The following is a 27,516-nucleotide window of genomic DNA, read 5'->3' as shown; positions in this document are numbered from 1 at the left end:
GTTCAGTCATCCCCTTTGATTAACAATCTTTTTGTCAACACAGTCTTAAGGAAACCTGGGGATTGGAAACGTTGCTTAGCACAGAGCAGGGAGATGGACTTAGGCTTTAAAGCAGTAATAAAATGGAAGGAACAAGAAAACCATGTATCGTGCCCCAATCCCGTCCTGTTTGCCTCTGTTGTTGTTTGCTGCCATTTTGTGTTGTGCCCCCAGCCCGTCCCCCATGCTCCCGCCTCCCAGCTGCCCCTCCTACCCACCGCCCCCCTCCACTCCCCATTTATGACAGATGCACCCCACACGCAGCGTTCACGCGCAGCGGTCGCGCCCTATGCGCGCCGAAGGTGCGCCAAAGGTAAGCCCGTCTACGCCCGTCCGCGCCTGGACCGCGCCCAGCACCAGACCCCCTGGTCCTCGCAAAACCCACTCCGCCCGCATAACGTACGACGCCACCACCCTCCTAGCCCTCAACCCCGGACGCACACCACAATGCTACGAGGCTGCCCCAGGACGCACCCACGGTCCCTTCGCTTGCCACTCCTGCAAGTTCACCTGCATCAAGACCCACACCATATCCACTAACTCCAAACACAGCTCCGACTCTAACCACCTGAAGTGCATCCTGCTGAACACCCGCTCGGTCCACAGACACGCCACTGAACTCTGGGACCTACTCGACACTGCTTCACCTGACATCGCCTTCCTTACAGAAACCTGGATGAACGCATCATCAGCACCCGACATCGCTATAGCCATCCCGGACGCTTACAAGATCATCCGAAAAGACCGCACCAACGAAACAGGAGGAGGCATCGCCATCGTCCATAAGAACACCATCAGAATCACAACCAGTTTCGACGATTACCTTGCAACCGCCCAACACCTCCACTTCCAGATCCACACCGACCCCAGGACCACACTTAGAGGCACCCTCATCTACAGACCACCAGGAACTCGTCAACAATTCAGCGAAGACATCACTGACTTCATCAGCCCACACGCCCTCACCTCCGAGAACTACATTCTACTGGGAAACTTCAACTTCCACCTGGAAAAGAAAAACGACTGCAACACCACCATCCTTCTGGACAACCTGGCCAATCTCGGACTCAAACAACTTGTTGACACCCCCACCCATGTAGCCGGACATACGCTCGACCCAATCTTCACCTCCAGCAAGCACATCTCCTTCGATCACACCACAGCTCTCCATTGGACGGACCACAGCTGTATTCACTTCAGCTACAAAACTACCTCGACCCACAACCCCCCACAACCTTTTCCGCGAAGAAACTGGAACAAAATCTCCACCGACCAACTCCTCACATCGCTCAAACAAAACCCTCCCGCCCTCTCATCGGACCCAAACCAAGCTGCCACCAAACTCAAACAATGGATCACTCACAGCGTTGACGAATTAGCACCCTTGAAAAACCATCGAACCAAACAGGGTAGCAAAAAGGCCCCCTGGTTCAACGATGACCTTAAGAAATCCAAGAAACTATGCCGTACTCTCGAGAAAACATGGAGAAAAAACCCAACCACCGACAACCTGGCCACCTTCAAGACAGCCACCCGCAAACACCACCAACTGATCCGATCCACCAAGAAATCAGCATTCAAGGATCGACTCGACAACAACGCCCATAACAGCAAGGAACTATTCAACATCGTCAAAGAATTTACCAACCCCACCGCAGCCTCAAACAACATTACTCCCTCCCAAGACCTCTGTGATTCGTTATCCTCTTTCTTCTACAACAAAATAGCCGACATACATAACAGCTTTGAGAACATTTCCAATGAACAGTCCACTCCACCCACCTCCAAACCCAAACCGCGCTCTAATAACCTTAGCGCCTGGAACCCAATCAACACTGAAGACACCATCCGCCTAATGAACTCCATACATTCAGGTTCGCCAACCGACCCCTGTCCCCACCACATCTTCAACAAAGCAGACTCCATCATCGCACCCCATCTCCGTGATGTCATCAACTGCTCCTTCAACTCCGCTACCTTCCCAGATAGCTGGAAACACGCCGAACTCAGCGCCCTCCTGAAGAAACCCACAGCAGACCCCTCTGAACTTAAGAACTACTGCCCCATCTCCCTCCGCCCATTCCCTGCCAAAGTCATTGAGAAAGCCGTCAACAGCCAGCTCGCCACCTTCCTTGAATCCAACAACTCACTTGACACCTCACAGTCCGGCTTCCGAGCCAAACACAGCACCGAAACCGCCCTCATTGCAGCGACAGACGACATCCGAACGCTTCTGGACAATGGAGAAACAGCTGCCCTCATCCTACTCGACCTCTCCGCCGCCTTCGACACAGTCTGCCATAGCACCCTCATACAACGCCTCAGCAACATCGGCATACAAGGAAAAGCCTTGGACTGGATCATCTCGTTCCTCGCCGGGAGAACTCAGAGAGTCTGACTCCCCCCATTCAAATCAGAAGCCACCGAAGTCATCTGCGGAGTACCACAAAGATCATCACTCAGTCCCACCCTCTTCAACGTTTACATGAGTCCCCTCGCATCCATCGCGCGACAACACAACCTTAACATCATCTCTTACGCTGACGACACCCAGCTGATCCTTTCCCTCACCAAAGACCCTAACACCGCCAAAACCAATCTTCACGAAGGCATGAAAGAAGTAGCCGAATGGATGAAAAACAGCCGCCTAAAACTTAACTCAGACAAAACGGAAGTCCTCATCCTAGGATCATCCCCCTCTGCCTGGGACGACTCATGGTGGCCATCGGCCCTGGGCACGGCACCCATACCTACAGACCACGCACGTAACCTAGGCTTCATCCTAGACTCCTCCCTCTCGATGACCAGACAAGTCAACGCCGTCTCATCCTCTTGCTTCAACGTACTTCGTATGCTCAAGAAAATCTTTCGTTGGATCCCCACCGAAACAAGAAAGACTGTCAGTCACGCACTGGTCACTAGCCGACTGGACTATGGAAACACCCTCTACGCCGGAACCACAGCCAAATTACAGAAAAAACTCCAACGCATCCAAAACGCATCAGCCAGACTCATATTGGACATCCCTCGCCAAGCTCACATTACCGGTCACCTGAAAGACCTCCACTGGCTTCCCGTCAACAAGAGAATAACGTTCCGTCTCCTCACCCACGCACACTAGGCCCTTTACAAACTAGGACCCGAATGTCTCAACACACGACTATCCTTCTACACACCCACCCGCCAACTAAGATCTACCAATCAAGCCCTCGCCGCAGTTCCGCGCATCCACAGATCCACCATGGGAGGAAGATCCTTCTCCTACTTGGCGGCCAAAACCTGGAATTCTCTCCCCACTCACCTCCGCCTCACGCAGAACCACATTTCCTTCAGAAAGGAACTTAAAACCTGGCTTTTCGATAAATAATGCACCCCCTCCCCCAAGCGCCTTGAGACCCTCTGGGTGAGTAGTGCGCTATACAAATCCCCTGAACTTGAACTTGAACTAAGTGTTGGTCCCGCCAGGGCCGGACTGGCTGTAGTGAGCATCGGGGGTTTACCCGGGAGGCTGGAAGGGAGAGGGCCGGGTTTGCAGGCAGCTCTGGGGGCCATTGTTTTTATTGGGGTGGCAGTTTTGCAGCAGTGCTGCAATATCGCCCCCGCAGTAACAAAAGCAGCAGTGCTTCAGACTTCCACCCAAACTCTCCCCTGGTGGACTGGTCGAACAAAATTGCCAAGGCTTCTTAGAGTTCCCACTCCAGCCCTGGGTCCAGCAGAGCTGAGGGAATGCAGAGAGTAGCAGATGATGTGTGGAGAGTCACAGAGGCTATACATAGCATAGCTAAGGGGGTACAGGCAAGGCTGACATTATTACTGACGTCATGGCCAAATCTAAGGAGCGTAACGCGGAGCATAGCAAGGTTGATTGTGTTTCAGGGTGTGCAGGCTGCGTGACAACACAGTGGCAGAACCTGGCTCGTATTTCAGGACTATGATCTCGGGAAGAACTGAAAATACAGGCGTGAGGAGACTGGTGAACTATTCGTAATAAAAATTAATTTAGAAAAGTGCAATTTTAAGAAGCAGTGGTTAAAAATACATTTACTACTCGCCCTATCGCAAACAGCACCCTTACATAAAAACAGTAATGCACAAGTCAAAGGATTAATAATCTACCCTTTGAAAAAACGTGTAATTACACACCACATTACTTCAGGTACCACTGCACTGGCATTCTTTTTTAAATATATGAATATAATGTACAGACTTATTGTAGGCCTTGTTGTTGTATAAACACACGCTTATTCTCTTCATTCGTTGACAAGGGGGCAACTATTTTGCCTGCCACATGCTGCAGTTTAAGCCATCTCCTCTGACCACCCGCTTTCAGTTATGGAGAAGGGAGACAATGGGAGGGGCTGATGAGTAGAGGGGGTGGAGGGTTTGTTGGACTTCGAGAGGGAGGGGACTCAGAGGTTGAGAAAGAGCGCGCATTATTAAACCTACACCACAAGCAGAAGCAGCTAACGGCGAGGCATTAAGGAGCAGGAGAGTGAACAAGCAAAATATGAAGACACTCTTCTCCTTACTGCATCATGAAACCATTAACAAGGCCCACTCACAGCAGGTATGACAATCAACAGAGACAAAAAATGTAATTACATTACTTACATGTTTCCCTTTTTGTCGTTGCTGTATAAAAAAACGTTTCCTTTTAAAAGAGATTTTTAAAATATTCATCCTACAAAAACACAAAATGCACATAAATGTATCAGAGACATGCGACCAGCAGCAAAGCAGTGAATTCATAAAGCAAAGGAAAAGGTAATGGATAAACATTGCAGTGGATTGTAATCTTGCAGTGTCATCATTCATTAGTGAGGTCTGTACCGTCTAGTGTATAATTAATGTGCAGTCTTTACATGAACATGGATTTTCCAACGGTTATTCCTATAATGAAAGCTCCCCAAAAATATTTGAACAGAGAAATAATAAAAAGGAAAAAAATATTTTACGGAAATACAGAAAAAACGCAAACTCAAATCTTTTTACACTGTTATCATTATTTTTTGAGTTTTATATAGCGCTAGCTAGTCATGAAGGTATCAGAGAGCTTTAATCTTATGTGATAACGTGTACAAGAGGCATATAACAAGTCTATATAGAGCATCTGAGTTAGAGCGCCCAAAACAGCAAATGTTCACAAAATAGATAAAAGGCATAGTAGACATGTATGATGCACAATGTGAAATCAATTGCCTCCAGATGAGTTGTGTCTCGTGCTGACTTGAGTCTTCTGGCTCGTGCTGGCTGGAGTTTGACTCGAGCTGCGCTCGAGCACAACACAGTTCAGGTATGTATTTACTTTCAAATATATTCTGGTGCGTTGGGGGTATTGAGAATAGGAAGATTCTCTTTCCCTCTGTCTCTTTCCCTGCCCCTTCTGTGCTCCTCCCCACTCCTTGGTGCCCTCCCTCTTCCCTACCCTGGCTGCCCCAGCCCGTGCCGATCTGAGCTGGAGCCCCTCGTAGGCCCTCCCCGAGGGGCGTAGATGTGCTGACTCACGGTGGCTCCCCCTCCCTCAGTGGGGGCTGCTCGGCCGACGCGCCCCAGTCATGAGTCTATTTTTAGCCCCTCTCCGTGCCCCGATGCGGGCGTTCGTGCCAGTCTGGGACGGCGGGCCCCTGGAGGCCGTCGGAGCCTGCCGCAGTCCGGGATCTCCCTGAGCGGCGCTCCCCGGACCCAGCAATGTCTTGGCACAGGTAGGGGGGCGCTTCGCCTCAGTGCTGCTGCTGGCGGGTGGGCACCGGGTATTCTCGGGCCGGGGCCCTCCGACGTCCCCTGCACGCGCTCCTGCTCCCTCCTCCACCGCCAGGCCTCAGAGCCAGCAGCCCGGGCTTCACATGGAAGCTCATGGCCGCCCCGATCGGCGGGAACAGAAAAGCCCTGCAGCTGCCTCCAGCCTCGGGAAGTAAAAGTGTAAAGATCACAGCGGGGAGCGCCTCTTGGCACCCAGCCCACTCACACAGGGAAGGCGAAATTCACAGGGATACAAGAGTGCGCTTTATTTGCAGACTTTCCGGTGGTCAAACTATTCAAGTACACTCATATATCCGTAACTCCCGGCAGCGTTCGTATTAGGGTAATATGATTCTGTCCTCTGCAGCCAACTACGCATCATCAGGCGACAACATGCAGGAAACTCAGTGTCCGTAACCTGTTCAGACTACTTGGGCATTACTGCCCCTCAGCTGCATACTGAGCGCTGCTGCCCCTGGGAACTAGAAGATGAAGCCATGCCCAGGACCCCCGGTTCTCTCCAGCAGCGGGAGAGTCCAGGGGCTAGGCGACAACATGCAGGAAACTCGGTGTCCGTAACCTGTTCAGACTACTTGGGCATTACGGCCCCTCAGCCGCGGACTGAGCGCTGCTGCCCCTGGGAACTAGAAGATGAAGCCATGCCCAGGACCCCCGGTTCTCTCCAGCAGCGGGAGAGTCCAGGGGCTCACACAATGCTCACTCGCGGGGTGCTAAAATCACAGAGTGTGCCAGAAACTGCGATCCACTCTCGCGGCCTTTCCCTGTGTCATGGTTGCAGTCCGTGCAGAGGGCAGCATGGCCGTCTGCCAGCGCGCAGCGCCTGCAGGGCCGCCCAGGCTTGGATGTGGCAACCTGTGTGAATGCTGTCTGATTACTAGTTACCGGCCCAAGTGCCCAGCGTGTCAGCAGTCTGGCCGCGCACCCGTGGAGGCTGATGAGTTTACTTTGAGTCTGGCACTGGCAGTTTTGATTTATAATCCTCTAAAAACCCTGAACTGCAAGTACCAGAATGCAGTGTAACACTCACGTTCTTACTCCTGAATAATATATTGTTCAAGGTTTAAAACGGTGGTCCGGTGTTAATGCTGGTGGCGTGGATACTGGTGTTTTAATTTTTCTCAGAGTGCATGGAATCGAGGTGTTAATGCATGTGTACCATGTGGATATGGATGAGAATAAACAAAAAAGGGGGGAGAAGGAGGTTAAACCAGACCAGGTCGGCCTCCAGTCTGTGTACGAAATACAGGAACCCTATGTCAAGGGTCCAGAGACCTGGTAGGTGTTTCTTTCTTACACATTTTTGGTACACACTGACTTAGTAAGCAGTGACCATACAAACACCTACCAGGTCTCTGGACCCTTGACATAGGGTTCCTGTATGGATGAGAATAACCACTTGGGAGCCTGCCGCTCACTGGCATCACCGTAGTAGGAGACGGGGAGAACGCCCCATGCTCACTTCGCAGTTTTGGGTTATTCAGACTGTTAACCTTCCAGTTTTGTCCTTTAATGCCTTACGATTTGTCTGACGGGCGTGTGTGTGCGCGGAGTACTCATCCTCCAGTGTTTATCTTCCATTTAGTATAATCGGGACCATGGGAATAATGCAGCAGGAGAGTACCAAATTCCCCGGCAGGGTTGACTACATAATGCGGAATGAATAGGCAAAGTATGCTGTAAAATGCAGCACATTTTTAAAAGTATTATTTCATTATGTGTGTGGCGCTGTGTGTGTGTGGCTCTGTGTGTGTGTGTGTGTGTGTGGCGCTCTGTGTGTGTGTGGCGCTCTGTGTGTGTGTGTGTGGCTCTGTGTATATGTGTGTGTGGCTGTGTGTGTGTGGCGCTGTGTGTGTGTGTGTGTGTGTGTGTGTGTGTGTGGCGCTGTGTGTGTGTGTGGCGCTCTGTGTGTATAGCGCTCTGTGTGTGTGTGGCGCTCTGTGTGTGTGTGTGTGGCGCTCTGTGTGTGTGTGTGGCGCTCTGTGTGTGTGTGTCACTCTGTGTGTGGCTCTGTGTGTGTGTGGCTCGGTGTGTGTGGCTCTGTGTGTGTGGCTCTGTGTGTGTGGCTCTGTGTGTGTGTGGCTCTCTGTGTGTGTGGCTCTGTGTGTCTGGGGCTCTGTGTGTCTGGGGCTCTGTGTGTCTGGGGCTCTGTGTGTGTGGAGCTCTGTGTGTGTGGAGCTCTGTGTGTCTGGAGCTCTGTGTGTCTGGGGCTCTGTGTGTCTGGGGCTCTGTGTGTGTGGGGTACTGCGTGTGTGGGGCTCTGTCTGTGTGTGTGGCTCTGTCTGTGTGAGTGGCTCTGTCAGTGTGTGTGGCTCTGTGTGTGGCTCTGTGTATATGTGTGTGTGGCTGTGTGTGTGTGGCGCTGTGTGTGTGTGTGGCGCTGTGTGTGTGTGTGTGTGTGTGTGTGTGTGTGTGTGTGGCGCTGTGTGTGTGTGTGGCGCTGTGTATGTGTGTGGCGCTCTGTGTGTGTGAGTGGCTCTGTCAGTGTGTGTGGGACTGTGTGTGTGTGTGTGGGACTGTGTGTGTGTGTGTGGGACTCTGTGTGTGTGTGTTGGGCTCTGTGTGTGTGGCTAGCTTTTTTTGTAGGTGGGTCTGTGTGAGCGTGGCTGTGTGTGTGTATAGGTGGGTCTGTGTGAGGGTGGCTCTCTGTGTGTGTAGGTGGCTCTGTGTGGGTGGCTCTGTGTGTGTGGGTGGCTCTGTGTGTGTGGGTGGCTCTGTGTGTGTGGGTGGGTGGCTCGGTGTGTGTGGGTGGGTGGCTCTGTGTGGGTGGCTCTGTATGTGTGTGTGGGTGGCTTTGTGTGGGTGGCTCTGTGTGTGGGTGCATATGCAATAGGTCTCGCATTTGCGAGAGATTAAGCTATTGGCATTGTAAATAACAATGCCATTTATTTATATGTTTTAAAAACAAAAACATAAATAAAAATAATGTCATGAGCAATGCCAATAGCTCTAACTTTAACAAATACTTCAAAGTCTAAAAAATTATATATATATATATATATATATATATATATATATATATATATATATATATATATATATATATATATGTATATATCTAAAGAGTTCAACTTTCATGTTCATCTTCAGAGATGCGCATACCGCGCATCAAATTACAAGGCAAGTTTTATTGATTACAACTGTGACACACACACTTAGTGCCACAATTCAATCTTAATTTTCCCTTCAGTGGTACGCACACTGTTTTTTAATATAAACAATTCCTCATTTATTTCAACTGTGACACACACACATTGTGCCATTTATTACACTTCGTTATTGGGCTTATTACAGGTATTGTTCTAATAATTTTAGCTTAAATTTCACTGCGTATTTAACTATCACATCCAGTATTGTATAGTTATTGCTCCACAATTGTAATTTAAAATTATATATTTTTCCCTATTCAATTATTTTTTCTCTCTCTCATTTTCCTCCTTCCTTATACTGCTAATATAGCTATGGCAACTATGAATCTACCTGCTCCACAATCATTCATGGTAAAAGACTGCGAGGTTTCTAGCCAAAGATGGGAGGAGTGGAGGGATTATTTAATTAATTACCTGGACACTTTTGAAAGTAAAGAACTTCCTCCAGAAAGGAAAACTTTTTTTATTACATAGGCCCTGGAGGTTTAAGAGTATATAACAGAATTGTAAAAAAAAAAAAAACGGCAGGTAGTGAAGTAAATGTTTTCACGCAAGCTATATCTGATTTGAATGCCTATTTTGCCCAACGGTTTGTAAAACTGTGCACAGATTACATTTTTACCATAGGAAGCAAGAACCGTCCGAAAAAATGGAAGTCTATATCGCTTCTCTTAGGAGACTGGCTTTATCGTGCAAATTTGGTATAATTTAAGATGAATTGATCCGCGACCAACTCATTATGCATTGTAACAACCAAAATCTGCAAGATAAACTTTGGATTAATGGAGACGCTACCTTAAGAGAAATTTCAGCTATCATCAGCAAAGCAGAATTAACATATAGGTGTGCCAAAACGGTTATTAACAAAGCTAAGAGTGACAACAGTAGACGGTCATCCGTGGACATTCTCTGTCGTTGATTGCTGCTTCCAAGAAGGCTAAATATGAGGACCTTGTACGCCTCAAAACCAACATAACTGTGCTTGAGAGTGATCTTGAAGATGATGTTACTCGTTCTAAATTGCATTCCCTCAGTCTGAAACAAGCTGATTATAGAGCCCTTGTGACTGACGCGGCGAAAGTGATGTATAGAGAGCAACAAGGCAGGATATATGATGTGGGCGACAAGGCTGGTAAACTGATTGCGTGGTTGGACAAGAAAGAAAGAGTGAAACGTGTCGTCCCTGTGATTGAAATGTCAGATGGTGAGTGTGTCACTGACCCAGCTGGTATTGTTGAATGCTTTGTTGACCATTTTCGAACTGTGTATGCCTAGGTCAGTGATAGGGATGAGGAGGATTCCCAATTGTTGTTGCGAGACATTGCACTGCCTCGCCTTTCTGATGATGATAGAGACCTAATGGATGCGCCTCTTACGACAGATGAAGTCGCTGTCGCCATACGTTCCCTTCGTTCTCGTAAGGCAATGGGCCCCAATGGTTTGCCCATTGAATTGTACAAGCTGCTGCCCGACAAAATGGCGCCTTACTTAAGGGATATGTTTCTTGAGGCTTTCGATTCTGGTTCCCTTCCCGTTGATCAGCGCCTAGCTACCATCGTTGTAATCCACAAGGAAGGTAAGCCGTGCGATCGTAGTGCCTCGTATAGGCCCATTTCACTACTCAATGCCGAACCCAAAATACTGGCCAAATTGCTAGCTAATCGATTGATTAAGGTGATTAGCGACTTGATCCATCCGGATCAATCTGGTTTCATTCCACATCGGAATACCGCCCTTAATCTTCGGAGACTCCACGGAGTTCTCGCGAGAGCTGGGACTCTTACTGAGCCGGCCATTTTTGCCTCCTTGGACGCCACTATGGCTTTTGACACTATAGAATGGCCTTATCTTTGGGCGTCTCTCTCCAAATTTGGGTTTGGTCCGACGTTCATCGCCTGGGTGAAGCTTCTTTATGAGAAGCCCCTGGCCCAGGTGGTTGTTAATGGGAAGGTCTCCAGTATTTTTACACTTGGGCGAGGCACTCGGCAGGGTTTCCCGCTGTCCCCGTTGCTTTTTGCCCTTGCCTTAGAACCATTGGCGGAGTGGCTCCGTTGGGAGCCTTCGATGAAAGGCATTCGGTGGACTCCCGACTTTGAGGATCGAATCTCGCTATACGCGGATGATATCCTCCTATACCTTACATCCCCTCAGAAATCCCTTAATGTGCTTTTTGATGTTCTGACCTCCTTTGGAAAGAACTCCGGTCTCATTATTAATTGGACTAAATCATGTGTCTACGTTTTGGCAGGAGGTCTTCCTCCACTGCCTCGTAGAGTCCCAATTCAAGTGACTGAAACTGGCTTTAAATACCTGGGGATTTATGTTTCTTTGGATCCCACACTTCGCTATGAACGCAATTTGCTACCCCCTCTTCACCGGCTCAAACTTGACGTTGCACGATGGCGTCAGTTGCCTCTGTCGCCACTGGGTCGTGCGGCTCTTTTCAAAATGATGTCGCTGCCCAGATTCTTATACGCACTCCAGAACTCTTTTGACCCCATTCCTTCGGGTTATTTTCGTGAAGTAGAGAGCCTGCAGAGGCGGCTGATTTGGGACGGGCGTGCGCGCATTGCTCTGTCTAAACTTACGCTTCCGTGGTATGATGGAGGCATTGCCCTCCCAGATATCAGGCGCTATTATTGGGCTTCTCAATTAAGTGCGGTCAACCACACAACTTACATTTCCGGTCCTGCCCCGGCCTTTGAAATGGACAAACACCTCTTGCCAGGGGGGAATTTCAATAGGGCGCTATATTCTAAGGGGCTCTATAGGACATTGACCGGGCCCACTAAAATCGCTGTACGAGTGTGGCATGATGCGAATGAGGCCTTGGGATGGTGTGATAAAATGACCCGCGCAACTCCATTGTATGATTCCGAAGGTTTGGGCAACTTGTGGAGGACGAAAGGCTTTGACAAATGGGATATGATTGGTTTAAGCAAGGTGGGTGACCTCTGGTCTAAAGGAAATGTTAAGACCTTTGAGGTACTCAGGATGGAATACGAGCTTGGAGACAGGGAATTCTTTAGATACGCCCAGGTACGTCATGCCCTGCTGTCAGTCTTTGCTGTGGGGACTGATATTCCTGAATCCTCGCCTCTCGAGGACCGTATCCTGGACGGCTACGTACCTGATAGTACAATTTCATTGATCTATAAAAAGCTGATCAATACTAGAGTTGACCTGCTTGTGCGCCTCAGGGCTTTATGGATTGCCGATGGATTGGAATTGGATGATGAGGACTGGCAATCTGCATTGTCCTCGCCTAAAGAGGTTGCCATACCTGCCCGCCTTCAGTTCGTCCAACTCAAGATCCTTCATCGTGTGTATGTCACTGGTCCGAGTCTGGTTCGAATGGGTTACTCTCTGGATGGGTTGTGTAAGCGTGGCTGCGGCATGAGTGGCACTTTCCTTCACATTTTGTGGGAATGTCCCGAGGTGGCTGAGTTTTGGTCCTGAGTGCATGCAATTATGTAGAGGGTCACGGGGGTTTCGCTTCTACCCGAAGCCCGGCGCTGTCTCTTGAATGTGTGGGAACCAAATGATTACAATACTGCACAGATCGGTTGGGCGACCCTCGGCAACATGATTGCTAAGAGAGATATTGCACAGCTATGGGGCTCCCACAGGCCACCTACTGTATTGGCATGGAAGGAGAACATGGGCTGGTGCATGTTTAGGGAAAAGACTGTGTACCTGTCACGGGGCAGACCCAAAAAATGGAACAGAATTTGGTCACAGTGGAATGCTTATCGTGGAAATATATGTACTCCCCCGCATGATTTAACCCTTGATGTTCCCTTGTCCCCCTAAATTACATTCCTAGTGTTTTGCATCGACTGTATATATTGCATTGTTTCCTCGCTGCCCCACTCCTCGCTACTGATTTTAACTATACTGCACGTATTGTACTGTTCGGAGCTACTCCCGCATGGATTCATGATCACCGTTACTGTATTTTTGCCTTGTGAAATGTGTTATGTTGTTTGTTATTAATTTCAATAAAAAAAATTAATAAAAAAAGAAAGAAAAAAAAAGTGTGACAACAGTGATGAAATGGTTAAAATAGTAAGAATTTCTAATCAGAACAATTTGGAAACGTCAAAGATGAAATTTGACAAACAAACGCTAAAAGGCAAAAGTAAGAATAGAGAGCGTACCAAACAAATTTGAAGCCAAAGGAGCGTGTTATCGTTGTGGTAGCTCTACACATTTGGTGAATGACAGAAAATGTCCAGCTTTAGGCCAAAAATGTGCATACTGTAAAATTACTGCCCACTTTGGTAAGGTGTGCTAAAAGTGTATTGTGGATGAGTGTGAAGAAGACAATAATAGTATTGAATCTGATTGTAATGACAACAAAGTTTGCTGCATTAATGATGATGAAACTTTGTTTCAGGGTAAAATAAGGAAAGATAAGTTTGTGCGATAAAGGCAGGTGGCATAGCTGTAACATTAATGGCTGATTCTGGATCACCTTACACCATTATAAATAGAAACAAGCGGGAAGAAGTAATCAGTAAAGGAATTGGTCCTAATCTTGATATTTCTGACGTGCGCCCAGTAAGCTATACTGGTGAACCCATAAAACCTTTTGGGATTCCGCAAACTCAAGTTTGAGTTTAAAGGAAGATCTGCATTTTGTAAGTTATATGTTTATAAAGCAGGACCCTGTGTTTTGGGCTGGTGGGATCAAGGCGCACTTGGAATACACCTTGACCCCAATCGTACGGAAACTGTTTTATGTATTGATCCACCTCAAGAAGACACGTGCCATGAATTTTTCTCTAAATTTCCTAAAGTTTTCTCAGGGGGTGTTGGGGAACTGGAAGGCTTTTCCCATAGAATTATTCTCAAAGAAAACGCCAGGCCATGCATTCACAAAGTTAGAAATATCCCTTTGGTAGTTAAGGATGAAGTTCATAACGAGATACAAAAACTTGCGGACAAAGAGTATTGAATCGCCTGATTGGGTCGCCCCCTTGGTGGTCGCGCGCAAGATCAGCAGAAAATCTGTTTGTGTGTGGACCTTAGAGAACTTAATAAAACATCTTTATTGATAAGTTTCCCCTCCCTAGATTTCTGAATTACTTTCTGCAACTAAAGACATGGAATGGTTTTCAACTATCGACCTAACTTCCGCGTATTATCAGGTTCCCCTTCATGCTGATAGCAAACATCTTACAGCCTTTGTCACCGTAATCAGTTTATTTCAATTGAAAAGTGTACCATTTGGTTTGGCATCGGCTGCAGCAATGTTTCAGCGCATCATGTATTAAATTTTTAAAGAAATGAGAAGTGTAATTTTTTTCAGGACGACATTCTCATTATGGGTAAAGATAAGGAAGAACATGATAAAGTCTTATCCAAAGTCTTACAGCTATTAGAGAAGAAGGGCCTTACAGCCGAAAAGTCTAAGTGCAGAATTGGAAGGAAAAGCGTGACCTACCTGGGTCATGAGATTAGTTCTAGCGGCATCCATCCAAAGTCTGAACTTGTGGATGCAATACTTAAGGCTCCAACTCCTCAGAATAAAGATGACGTTAGGTCTTTCTTGGGACTTGCAGAGTATTATTCAAAATGTGTGAGTACTTTTGCAGACAAAATGTATTGTATAAGACAACTATTGAGTGTTTTTCATTGGACCAATGAATGCCAAGCTAGCATGGAGGGTATAAAAAAGATATCTGCTCCGCACCAGCGCTCAAAGGATTTGACCCAAAACGTAAAAGCTTTATCACCACAGATACGAGTGGTAAGGGGTTAGGTGCTGTTCTTTCCCAGTTGCAAAGCGATGGATCTGAGTGTGTGGTGGCGTTTGCATCAAGAGCTCTCACCATCACGGAGGAAAAATACTCTGTGATCGAAAGAGAGGCGCTTGGGTGTTTGTGGGGACTAAAACACTTTAGACAGTTTATTTGGGGTACGCATGTCACTTTACGCACAGACCACAAACCTCTCACTAAAGTCCTCACATCTCATGGTCTAATAATGTTTCACCTAGGATTTCACGTTTTTCTGCACAGCTTTTGGATTTTCTGTATGATTTTGAGTACGTTCCTGGTGTGAGTAACAGAATCGCTGATTTCTTAAGCAGGAGTCCTTTGTCTGTCATTGAAAATACTGATAATGATTGGGACCAATGGTTTGTTGCAAGTATTTTTGGTAATGAACTAGTGAGCATACCTCATGATGAATGGGTCAAGAACATTTCTCTTGACCAAGAGATTCAAGATGTATCCAAATTTGTACAAAAAGTTTGGCCAGACAAATCCGTCCTTGACAGGGCCCTCATTCTATTTTTGAAAGTTCGGAACGAGCTTTTCCTTGAAAATGATTTGCTCCTTAGAGGGGGGGAAATTAATTCCACCAAAGATCTTTTCGTGACAAGGTCATAAACCTTTGTCATGAGGGTCACTTAGGTATTGTTAAGACAAAATGTAGAATTAAGCAATCCTATTGGTGGCCTGGAGTCGACAAAGACATTGAAAGGATGGTACGAGAATGTTTTGAATGTGCAAATTCAGATAAAAGCTTGACCACTTGCAAAACTATGACACATCCCATTGTGATTCCAAACATGGCTTGGGAAAGGATTGGCATTGATATTTTGGGTCCTATCAAAACTATTGATGGTCTGAAGAAACATATTATAGTGTTGGTAGATCATTTCTCAAAGTGGCTTGAGTACAAAATAGTAGAGAAAGCCAACACTGAAAATGTGTTACACTTCCTAGGTGAAGTTTTTAGTAAGGAAGGCCTTCCCAAAGACCTCATTTCTGACAATGATGGGCAATTTGGGGGTGATTGCTTTAAATTTTTTATAAAAGACACTGGTATTGTTCATAGAACAACCTCAGTTAATCACCCAGGGGGTAATGGTAGCGTGGAATGCTTTAACAGAGTAATAAAAGGTATCATTGAACTCTCCGACAGTAATGACAAAGATTGGGAGGATGAATTGAGGAAAACTATTTACGCTTATAGGATTACCAAATGTAAATCTTCTGGTTATTCCCCTTTTGAACTTATGAGAGGAAGTTGTACCCGCACTAAGGACAATATGGGTTGGTTTAATTGCACTAAATTGATTCCATGGTCGGTTAAGAGTGTCAAACAAAATCTTGAAAATAATAAAAAAAAACCTTGGTTGACAAACATACGAAAAAAGTAAGAAGTGTAGCCCTTAAAGCTGGTGACATTGTCAAGGTAAAGAAGGGGAAAATAGTACGTAAAGGTGATAGTAAGTACTCTGCACCTCTCAAAGTTATTAAAGTTCATTGCAATTCAGCTCTGTTGAGTGATGGAAGAGTGTGGAATGCTATTAGAATTGCCTTGTTCAGGGGAAATATCAGTGTACAACCTGAGACTAAGAAGTATGATGTTAAGAAGTATGATGGGGGGGAGGAGCCAAGCCGGCGAACATGATGGCCGCTTAGACTTTCAGCTCCGCCGACCTTCTTGCTTTGTGCATATATCCTGTTATTTATCCTGTCTCCGAGCCGTGTCCTGCTGTGGGAGAAATGATGCTGCCCTCGTTGGCGTGTTCCCGGGAGCGCTACTAGCTGGGAAACCGACGAAACGTCCTCGCCTAGTCTCCGGCCCTTCGTATCCATGAGACCGGGACATTGAGTGTGGGGAACGGCCGGCCCCTAATGGAATAACAACGGCCATCTGTGTTGGGGAGGAGTCGGCCAGACGGAGTGAACCTTCTGTGCTGCATGTCCCTTGCTGCAGACACCCAGCCCACCCGGCGGTGTCGTGTAACTGTGGGACATCGTGGATCTGGGGGACTGCGTTGTATTTGGTTCACCGTCCCTACGCCGCCCGGACAGTTCCTTTGTTCTCCCGAGGCTCTTTTTGGCGACGTCTTGAACATCACATAATTGGCGCCTGCTACTGAGGGCTCTGGATCGCGGTTGCGAGACCGGCGACTGCTGAATCCGCGTTTGCGCCACCAATCGTGACGCTATGGAGCCCGATGGTCCCGAGGTCCCGGTCCGAATTTACTCCGGTGAGTGGCGATGTGGAGACCGGCTGGACGCATGTGAGCATAGCGTTCGGGCTTGTGAGTCCCGATCTGCCGAGGAGCCTCATGTAGGGAGGAGTGCTGGAGCCTCTGTATCTGGGGCGAAGCTGGGTATCAGCGATGTTCTTGTTGCTCTAGATGCTTTGCGCATTGCCCTGAATTATTGTGCCACAGATTTGGGGAGTGGGCTGGACGCCATTGCTCCCACTGTGCCGTGGACTGACGGGGTGATTCCCCTTCCTCTCCTGGAACTTATACTAATGGGCTGTTTAACAGACTTTGGTGACTTATTGTCGACCTTTGAACCTCCCCGAAGGGTCTTTGAGCACACATTGTTGCTTTTGGCTGGCTTTGGTGTGCAGCCCGACGGAGTACCATGGACACCCCATTCACCCACTATATCCAATATGGCGGCTGGCCGGCTGGACTCCGCTGCCACAATCGATCGCATGGGGCAGGGCTGAGGATGTTCTTCAGAGTACTGGTGTGCAGACGGCTGGTGACTACGCGGGACAGGCTGTACAATGACTGAATCGAATGTTGGTTCTGTATTGATTTGAGGATCTCGGCTCGGAGGGTGGGCGTCTGGAAGCTCATATCCTAATTTTCTCTCCTCGTCCGCTTTTCTCCCTTTCTTCTTACTATATTTCGGGTCTCCTCTTTAGGGCGATAGGCACGCTGCTGGGGGGGGGGGGGGGGTAGGCCGTAGCCCTCTGCAGGGGTGCGGGGTGGGGGGTTGGAGGAGGGGGGGGGGGTTTCCTCTTTTTTTATTTTTTTATTTTTTTTTTCTTTCCCCATTCTTTCTATGGCCCTTTTTCTTTTCTTTTCCTTTTTGATGTTATCGTCTTCTGTGGTACCTGCTGCTTATTCAGTTCAGAGCGATGGGGCGATGATTCGTCGTGAACATGCTTGTGCTGATGTTTATCCTGATTCGCATGTTTCGCTCCCACCGCTCCCACTGTTATTGTGTTCCCTGCTGATTTCTGATATATGCTTGTCAACAATAGGACCTGATACAATCGTCTACTGGCGGGGGGTTAAAGAGACCCGGGTGTGTTCCGCTGTTCTCCTCCTCTGTTCTCTTTTCTTTTCTTCTTACTTTACTATTCTTGGGGTAGTTCTGGGGCGACAGGCGCGCTGTTAATAGGGTAGGTCATAGCCATTACGGTGATGTAGGGTGGCGGGTGTTAGGGGGGTTTTGTTATTTTAGTTTGTTTTGTTCTATGATCCCTTTCTTTCTTTTTCCTTCTCAGTAGGGCTAGTTGTATCCTCTTCCTGCATCCCTTTCCCTGTCGGGCGTCTGCACTTGCCTCTAACTTACTGCTTTAGCAGAGTGTTTTTTTCGGATGATGCTTTAACTAACTTGTTTACCTATGTTTGATCTTACTCCTGGCCTGCTTTCAGCGGGCGTAGTGTGTTTTAGGCTGTATTGTTCATCACCGATTACCGATTGCATGGAGGGATAAGTCCCTCCTGTCTCTTTTTGGTTTGTTGTATAGTGTGATGCCTTCGATGGTATAGCCCAGCTGCTTCTTCACTACTATATAAAAAAAAGGAAACCTCTTTCATCCTTGCGTTTTGTGATACCTACAAACAAGTGTTATGGTTACGCCACGATTACTCCTTGAGCCGTAAACTGCTGCAATGCTTCTGTTTATATTTCCTGAGTTTGCGGCCGGCCCCTGTGGTTGTAGGCCTGCGCTTGTACTGCTTTCAACAATTCAATAAAGGTTTTTCAAAAAAAAAAAATCCACAAAAAAAATGTACAAAAAGAAAAAAAAAAAAAAAAAAAGAAGTATGATTGGTTGAGGAGCTATGTGCCGGTCTAAGATGGCCGCATGAGTGCTTAGCTCCGTCAACCCCTTTCCCCAGCTTTAATATCCTGTTCTTCATCCTGAGCTTTCGCCCCGCAGCCTGACAGAGGCTAGAAAGCGACGCACGTCGCGGTGTTCCCGGGTCCTCGGCGGTGTCCGGGGGCCGGGTTACACCATCTAACGTTCTGCAGCCTTCTGCTCGCCCAGACCAGGGGCTAGAGCATTGCTGTGCCCGAGGAGTGAGCGGTATCTGCCGGGGCCGCAAACCGGAAGTTGCCGGTCCGGCCCGAAACTGAAGGGCGGGGGGCCGGCGGCTACAAAAGAAAATCAGGCAACCAGCGGGGGCTCGTGGACCCCCCGCGAGACCCACCCTCCGGGTGACTGTGAGGCCCAGCTTGCCTGTATCCGAAGGAGTGCCAAGGCGGGAGGTGTGCCTTGGCTGGGACGCAAAGGGAGAGCCGCATCGGAGTGCTCACGACCGGGCGCTGGTGTAATAGCGAGTCCCTGTGGAGCGGAGGGGTGGCGTTCCCACTGCTGCCTTGGTGTGCTGTGACCCTGCTGGCAGCCCTGAAATAGTGAGACAAGACTGTTCTGCATGGCCCTTGGGGAGGGAGCCATATCGGAGGCGCACCGGACCACGCAGGTGAGGAGAGCGTGGTCCGGGCCATTTTAAGGCAACCCTGAGCAACAATTAGTGGTGGTCGCTACCCCTGGACATCCGGGGAGCACAACAACTGAATCCATACAGCGGAACCTGGTGGCAGGGCTATTTGGTGGTGCCCGTCCCTGGAGGGACGGTGTGACTTTGGCGCCCTCACCGTCGCGTATTATCCTTGGAGATGGCGTTTGTGAGACAGAGGGCGTCTGCTTGCACTGTTACCAGACCCATGGACATTGTGTGCCCCCCCCCCCCCATATGGCCTTTCAGTCATCGCTGGTGAGAGACAGTGGGTGCCTTCCAGTGCCTGAGTGACTATTGTGGAAGCCCTAGGGGTGTGAGCCTGTGCGTTCGGCCGGCCCGGCCCTACACAATGGTACCAGTGATAAGGGAGCCCTGGTGAGCAGGGCGGTAGGGAGTTGCCGACCAGGTGTACGGAGAGCCTGCCACCGCCCTGCGAGTAAATCCTGTTGGTGCCTGGGTGCTGGGTCGCGTCCTGCGTGCCCAGCTGAAGACGGTGGTGTATTGACCCGTGTGGGCTTCCACCTGGGCATCGTTGGAGTTCCCCCTGGGGTTTAGCCTGTTAATCCGAGATTTCCAGTACCCAGGTGGGCTTCGTGTCTTGTGGTGGAGAGTAGCGGATGTCAGAATGGCAACCAGGCCAGAGGCAGAGAAGCCCCTGTTCAGATCCTCCAAGGGGTCGAAACAAGTACAAGCCAACAAGCTAGATCGCTACACGATGACCCGGAAATCCCCTACGGAGTCGAAGCGTCCTCAGTCGGTGGTGAGTGACTATTTGAGTTCTTCCTTGGAGCCTACTCTCACTGACGTTATGATATCAGCGGGGTTCAGTCCTCCCTGGGCCAGAAGATGGAGGCATTAGACAATAAACTTGATACAGTCACAATAGATGTTATTTGATACGGGCCAACCTGACAAGGCGAGCGAAAAGGTCAAATCACTTGATATAAAGACCGCTAGCTTAATTGATGATGTGGCGCTGCTGCAGCAGGAGGTATGTGATCTTAAGACTCCTCTGGATCTAACAAACTGGAAACTCGATGACTATGAAGGGAGAGCCAGGCGTAATAACGTACGCATCCTTGGGGTACCTGAGAAAGCAGAGGGACCGGCCCCGGCCCTGTTTATCGAAGATCTAATCCTCAACCATCTGTAGCCTAAGGGGCTGGGCAACTTCTTTACAATTGAGCCTGCCCACAGGGTGCCAGGGGGGAAACCCAAGCCTGGGGCCCCCCCGCGTCCGATGATCGTGAGGGTGTTACATTTTCAAGATAGGGATGCGATCCTGCAGGCAGCACGCGCGGGAGCCCCCTTGCGGTATGAGAATGCCACGCTCTCTTTTTTCCCTGACTTTACTCAGATGGTGCAGAAACAACGGCAGAGTTTTCTCCCGGTAAAGAAGAAACTCAGGGACTAAAGTATGCCATGATGTTTCCGGCTCGTCTGCGAGTGGAGCTTGGGGGAAGGGCCTGGTTTTTTGACAACCCGGAGGTTGCTTCGGGCTGGTTGGACAACAGACATGCAGATGCTCCGGAAGAGAGAGTTGGTGGAGAAAGTGGCGGACAGCGGGAGCAGGAATGAGAGCAGCCATCAGAACTTCCGCATTGGTTTGATACATCAGGTAGCGGGACGGATCCATGGCTAGACTCTTCCAGAGTCCTTGACTATAAGACAGCTGTGGGGAACACCGGACTCTGGGGTAATGTTTTTTTGGGCTGGGGGGGCGGGGCACTGGTCTCCTCCTCATTACTACCTTAAGTTAGTTCGTAGCTGGGATGTTGGGCGACAGGCACACTGCTAGTTGGGGATGGGCATTGGCCATATGCAGTGGTGCAGGGAGGGGGGGTGGAGTTTGGGTTCGATGGGGTTCCTTGGTTTTGAGATTTTCTTGTTTGAAGGATTGTTTGCAATGTGTTTTTCTCTTTTTTTCCCCTCCTTTTTGACATCAGGGGCAAATGCTGTGACTGTATTGACACTATGGATTACATACCAGTATCATGTCGAATGTTAGACGGGGATCAGGGATAAATGTGTTTAGCTGGAATGTGAACGTCCTCTGGGATAAAATTAAGAAGGGAATGGTTAGCCAATTGATTAGACGTAATTCCCCAGATGTAGTGCTGCTGCAGGAGACTCATTTTATTGGCAATCGTTGCATGGCCCTGCACAAAGGGGGTTATAAATTGGCGGCACACGCTGAGTTCACTACGGGGTCTAGGGGAGTTGGAGTATTGGTGAAGAATTATTTTCCCCTGCATATTCAAGCTACTTGGGCTGACCAGCGAGGCCGGTATATCGAGGTGTCGGGGCAGTGGGAAGGGAGGACGGTTACCTTCGTCTCTGTATATGTCCCGCCGTCCCACCTGGCCTTCAATCTGACACCTTCAGGGACCTGGGTGCAATTTTCCTGACTTTGCCGTTGGGCCTCCTTGTAATAGGGGGAGACTTTAATGCAGTGGTAGATGGAGAGGTGGATAGATACCCCGCCCGAGCCCTGCGGCCGGCGCAAAGGTGGCTTCCCGAATTTTTAGAAATAACAGGGTTGGTGGATGGGTGGAGGGTACGTAATCCACTTGGGGTGCACTTCACGCACGTATCCGCGGCTCACCACAGTCTCTCTAGAATTGATTATGTACTGGTACCAGCGGCGCAGGCCGCTACAGTTCGGGAGGTGCGGTACCTGGGAAGAGGAATCTCTGATCACTCCCCAATCTGGCTTCAGTTGGAAATCGGCCAGATGGATGTAGGCAGAGTAGCTCCTATCAGCGCATGGCACTTGAAAGACCCCGCCACCAAGAAAGAGATTAGTAAAATTACGGAGAGGTACTTCCAAGAAAATAGAGACACAGTGGACTCGGCCCAGATTCTTTGAGAGGCATATAAAACCGTTATTCGGGGGGAGATGTTGTCCCTAGTTGCGGGGAAGAAAAGGTAAAGACAGGCGGACACAGAGAGAGCAGAGGCAGAAGTAACGAGGTTGGAGGAGGAGGTGTCCAGGGCTGCAACCCCTGAGGGGTTACATCGGTTAAAATTGAGGCAGGATGAATATAGAAGCCTAGCTAGGGACAAGGCTAGAGCACGGAATGAGGAGATTCAAAGCAGGGTGTACGAACAAGGGGATAAAGCCGGTAAACTGATGAGTGGCTCGAAAAGGAAGAATGGGCCTCGAGGCTGGTGCCAGAATTCTCCAATACCGTCATAGGCCTACAAGCTGTCGCGGACGAATTCTCAAAATATTATGGTGGGGTGTATACCTCGGCTGGGGTGTACACTGAGGAGGAAAACAGTGCAATGATTAAAGACATCCAGATGCCCATGCTATCGGATGACAGCCGGGAATATTTAGACTCTCCCTTTATAAATGACGAGGTGGCGCTGGCTATTAGAGGTGTGCAGTCCGGGAAGGCCACAGGCCCGAACGGAATTCCCATTGAGCTGTACAAGCTGAGGGCCAATAGACTAGCTCCGTTTGTTAGACTCATGTTTGAAGAGAGGAGGGAGAAGGGTCAGCTCCCCTACGATCAGCGTGTGGCCAACATAGTGGTCATCCACAAAGCGGGGTAGCCCAAGACGCTCTGTTCATCTCGCCCTGAATGTTGAGCCTAAAGTATTGGCGAAGTTGCTAGCGACGAGGTTAGTCAAAGTCATTACCACATTGGTACACCCAGACCAGTCCGGCTTCATGCTGCGTCGTAATATGGCCCTTAATCTACACAGGTTGCATGGGATATTGTGTAGGGCACCGACGATACAGGAGCCGGCAGCACTGGTGTCACTAGACGCCGTCATGGCTTTCGATAGGGTCGAGTGGCCCTACCTGTTCGCAGTTTTGGGGAAGATGGGTTTTGGACCGGAGTTTATAAATTGGGTACGCCTTCTATACGCAAATCCCCTGGCAAGAGTGGTGGTGAACAATCGAAAGTCAGACGATTTTCCCCTTGGAAGGGGCACAAGGCAGGGATGTCCCCTTTACCGGCTTCTATTCGCTCTGGCCCTGGAGCCCTTGGCGGCGTGGGTTCGGTGGGATAGATTGATTCTGGGCTTGCGGTGGACGTTGGAATGGGAGGACAAAATCTTACTATACGCAGATGATATCCTGCTTTACCTCACCAACCCAAGGGGATCCCAGATATGTTTTCTGGAAGTGCTCGCCATATTTGGGAGATACTCCGGTTTTGCTACAAACTGGTCAAAATCAGTGCTTTTCATTCTCAGAGGTAACCCACCGGTCATCCCGGAGACTTGCCCGATACAAATCGAACCGACAGGCTTTAGGTACCTCGGTATTTACGTCAAGCTTGACCCAAAGTTGAGATATGCTAATAATTTGGGCCCTCCCCTGACTCTGTTTAAGGGAGATGTGGCGCATTGGAAGGCGCTTCCACTTTCGCTCCTGGGAAGAGCGGTACTGTTTAAGATGATGGCCCTTCCCCGATTTCTCAACGCACTTCAGAATGCAATGGACCCGGTGCCGGCTTCCTACTTCAGGGAAATAGAAGCCCTCCAGAGACTGCTTCTCTGGGACGGTGCACCCCGTATAGCATTTTCTAAACTCACTCTCCCCTGGTATGATGGGGGGATAGGATTGCCGGATCTGCGGAAATATTACTGAGCCTCCTAATTAGCAGCGGTGAACCATGCTATATACGGGCCCCCTGGGGATCCCGGGTATGCCATGGACCGTTGGCAGGTGCCGGGCGGTGATTTCACCAGGGCACTTTATGCCAGACCCCACCGGTTTACCCTAGCGGGACCAACGGCGCACGCTGTGCAGGTATGGCACGAGGCAAATAGGCATCTCAAGTGGGAGGGGAAGCTTACCCTAGCCACCCCATTGTGGAGCTCGGAGAAGCTGGGGAGTCTATGAAAGTCCAAGGGATTTGACAGATTTGACCTTATTGGGATCACGCTGATCAAAGATATCTGGGGTCAGGGCACAATACACGTGTTTAGCTCTCTTAAGGAACAGTATCGCCTTCATGACAATGAGCAATATCGCTACCTTCAGGTTAGGCACGCGCTGCTCACACATATCCTCAGAGACACAACACTTCCTGAGGCCTCCCCACTTGAAGACCGAGTGCTGGATAGTCACCTCCCAGAAAAGACCATTCCATTAATATATAAAAAGCTTATAAATTGCATGGAGGACCCACTGGTACTAGTTAGGACTCACTGGAATTCCAATGGGATTGAGATGGATGATGAAGATTGGCAGGAGGCGGTTACCTCCCCACGGGTGGTGGCGGTCCAGATGAGGCTTAGATTGGTACAACTAAAGATTCTTCACAGGACATATCTCACTGGGCCTCGCCTGGTTCATATGGGTCGAGCGGAAAGTGGGGAGTGTCGGAGGGGGTGCGGGGAGATCGGAACTTTCATGCATATAATGTGGCATTTCTGTGTGGTGCAGGAATACTGGGTGAGAATCCATGACACACTGCGAGAAGTCCTTGGGGTGGAGTTGTGGCTGGAAGCCCGCAGATGTATTTTAAATGTTTGGGAGCCCATGGATTTAAACATGCATAAGAGACAATGGGTAATGTTGGCATGTATGTTAGCTAAGCGTAATATTGCTCAATTGTGGGGAGCCAGTCAGCCGCCCGGGTCGAGAAATGGGTGGAAGATTTAGACTGGTGTATGTTTAGAGAGAGGTCGGTGTATGTGGCAATGGGTTGTCCCGAGGAGTGGGGAAAGGTTTGGGGGGACTGGAATCAATACCGTGGCGATATCTGTATACCCCGATACTTGTGGGAGGAGTGGAGGTGCATGAGTCCCCTTGATCCATTATCTATATATTGTACTTGCTATTTTGAATGATATGGAATTGAAACTATGGCAATTATGAAAGTGTCTAATGTCACCTGATGTTTTTCTTTGTTGGTCGTTAATAAAAAGATTTTTTTTTAAAAAGAAGTATGATTGGATTGACGATGTTAAGGATACAAGCGTTATCTCCCAATCTACAAGCGTTACTTTCCAATCTATTAACAGTTCCAATGAACCTTTTTTATAGTAGTGAACCTTCCAGTAGTGAACCTTCAAGTAACAATGTACTGAGTGCTAATCTTGATGTCTCACATGTACAGAATGATATTCATTTGAACAACGATGTTGTAGTTGTTCCACGTTCCAAACGTGTTTGCAGTAAACCCAAGAGACTTGAGGATTATGTTACACATATTTATTGTTAACAGGTCCATATTTTACTCATGTTTACTTATTAGCAATTCCATTGTATTCACTGTTTTTGTGTATTGTTGCTTTGTTAATTTTTTTTGTGTTTTGCAATTGTTTTTTGGTAGGAGAGGGGAAGTGTTGTGTCTCGTTCTAGCTGGAGTTTGACTCGAGCTGTGCTCGAGCACAACACAGTGCAGGTATGTATTTTCTTTCAAATATGTTCTCATGTTCTAGTGCGTTGGGGGTATTGGGAATAGGAAGATTGAGACTTGTACTGACGGCTGCATCCATTCCTGCTCTTCCCTGCTGTACGTGGGCTCAAGCTTTTATTAGAGACAACTTATTTACTTTTTACATTCTGGATCATCATTTCAACATAACAAGATGCACAGCGTCACAGTATGTAAACGAAGTATACAATGCAAGGACACTACAGTAAATACATTTGATCTTAGTCATAATGACTGCTTTTATTTAAATGCCAAGGTACAATTAATATCAACTACCTCACTCAGTTCGGGACATCAAAAGACACAGACGCAACAATCTATAAAAGAATACTGATAAACCTAGGTTTTGTTATAGCGAAAAGAGACATTGCCTACAAATGAGGGAGTAAAACAGGTAGAAGAATATAGGACTGGGAGATGGACATCTGTATGGTGATGGAAAGCAGAATATTATATGCAAACAGAGATGTCCCAAGAATTGAGAAGATGTAGAGACCACTGCTGTCTTGAATATATACATTTTAAGGTGAGGAAAGTTAGTGACAACACTGATGATATCTCAAAAGACTTCACTGATGACATTATCCACAGAACCACAACACACCCACTTACATCCCATACAACATCACATAACTCACTCCCACACAACCACTGACATACCCATTCACAGACCCATACACTCGCACACCTACTCAGTGATCCAGACATACACATCACCTCACTCATACAGCCACTAATGCAACCACTAACCCACATATTCAGCCACTCATGCACCTACTCACTGACCAATACAGCCACTCACACATCCAGTCATACAGACACTTGCACACCCACTCTTACAACCATATAGCCACTCACACACTGAATCAGCCACCAATACAGCTACTCACACACCTACTCATTCACCTATACAGTCACTCACTCACCCATAGTTACTCGCACACCCACTCAATTACTCATACCTGTACTAACATGTACTCACTCACCTACACAGTCACTGAGACAAGCACATACTCTCCCATACAACCTCTCTCACACTCACTCACCCATACAGCCACTCACACACCCATTCACTCACCGCTCACTCACCCATACACTCACTTACACACCCATTCATGCGCCCATACAGCCACTCATGTACCCTGTCACTCACCCATCTAACATCAATCTGATCCTTTGGGTGTATAAATTATGTTGGATTAAAGCTTTATATTGAAGTATGGCATCTGATCCATGTCCTCTTCCACCCACACCGACTTATCACTAGGTCCTTTACAACATTGAACTATTACTATAACGATTTAGAAGCTAATCCTAGCCATTGAGACGATATTTTAAAAGTAAGTATGGCTCTCCCTGTACTATATAATTTGCCTTGTGTAATCTACAGGGCTAATAAAGTGGTCATTGTTGCCTCTTGATTTAATTAAATCGATCTTTATTCCTTTGCTATAATTGCCCTGATTCTTTTCCTTTTTAATCTGTGATGGTCATTTTCCATTGGGTCCCAATGATTTTTAGTTTAATTACCATACACCTGCTCAAATATATTAATATCAGTTTTGTAACTTGTCTAGCATATATTATATTGCTATAGAAAGTAGGGAAGGAGTATTGCAGAGATAAACTGTTGTAAATT

The 27,516-nt window shown here is 48.1% G+C and overlaps 1 protein-coding gene across 6 annotated transcripts in view; it reads right to left on the bottom strand.

Moving 5' to 3' along the window:
* Positions 1-27,516, bottom strand: part of PTPN3 (protein tyrosine phosphatase non-receptor type 3) — a 1,880,479-nt gene that overhangs the window by 1,038,263 nt on the left and 814,700 nt on the right. For all 6 annotated transcript variants that reach the window (XM_078687727.1, XM_078687724.1, XM_078687726.1 and 3 more), the window contains one exon: positions 4,651-4,720. In XM_078687727.1, coding sequence (XP_078543853.1) covers positions 4,651-4,720 — 70 coding nt within the window. The remainder of the gene's footprint in view (positions 1-4,650; positions 4,721-27,516) is intronic.

This window comes from Lissotriton helveticus, chromosome 4_1, assembly GCF_964261635.1.
Source record: "Lissotriton helveticus chromosome 4_1, aLisHel1.1, whole genome shotgun sequence".
Lineage (NCBI taxonomy): Eukaryota > Metazoa > Chordata > Amphibia > Caudata > Salamandridae > Lissotriton > Lissotriton helveticus.
The sequence above is the reverse complement of the archived record's forward strand: the minus strand, read 5'-3'. Positions and strand labels throughout refer to the sequence as shown.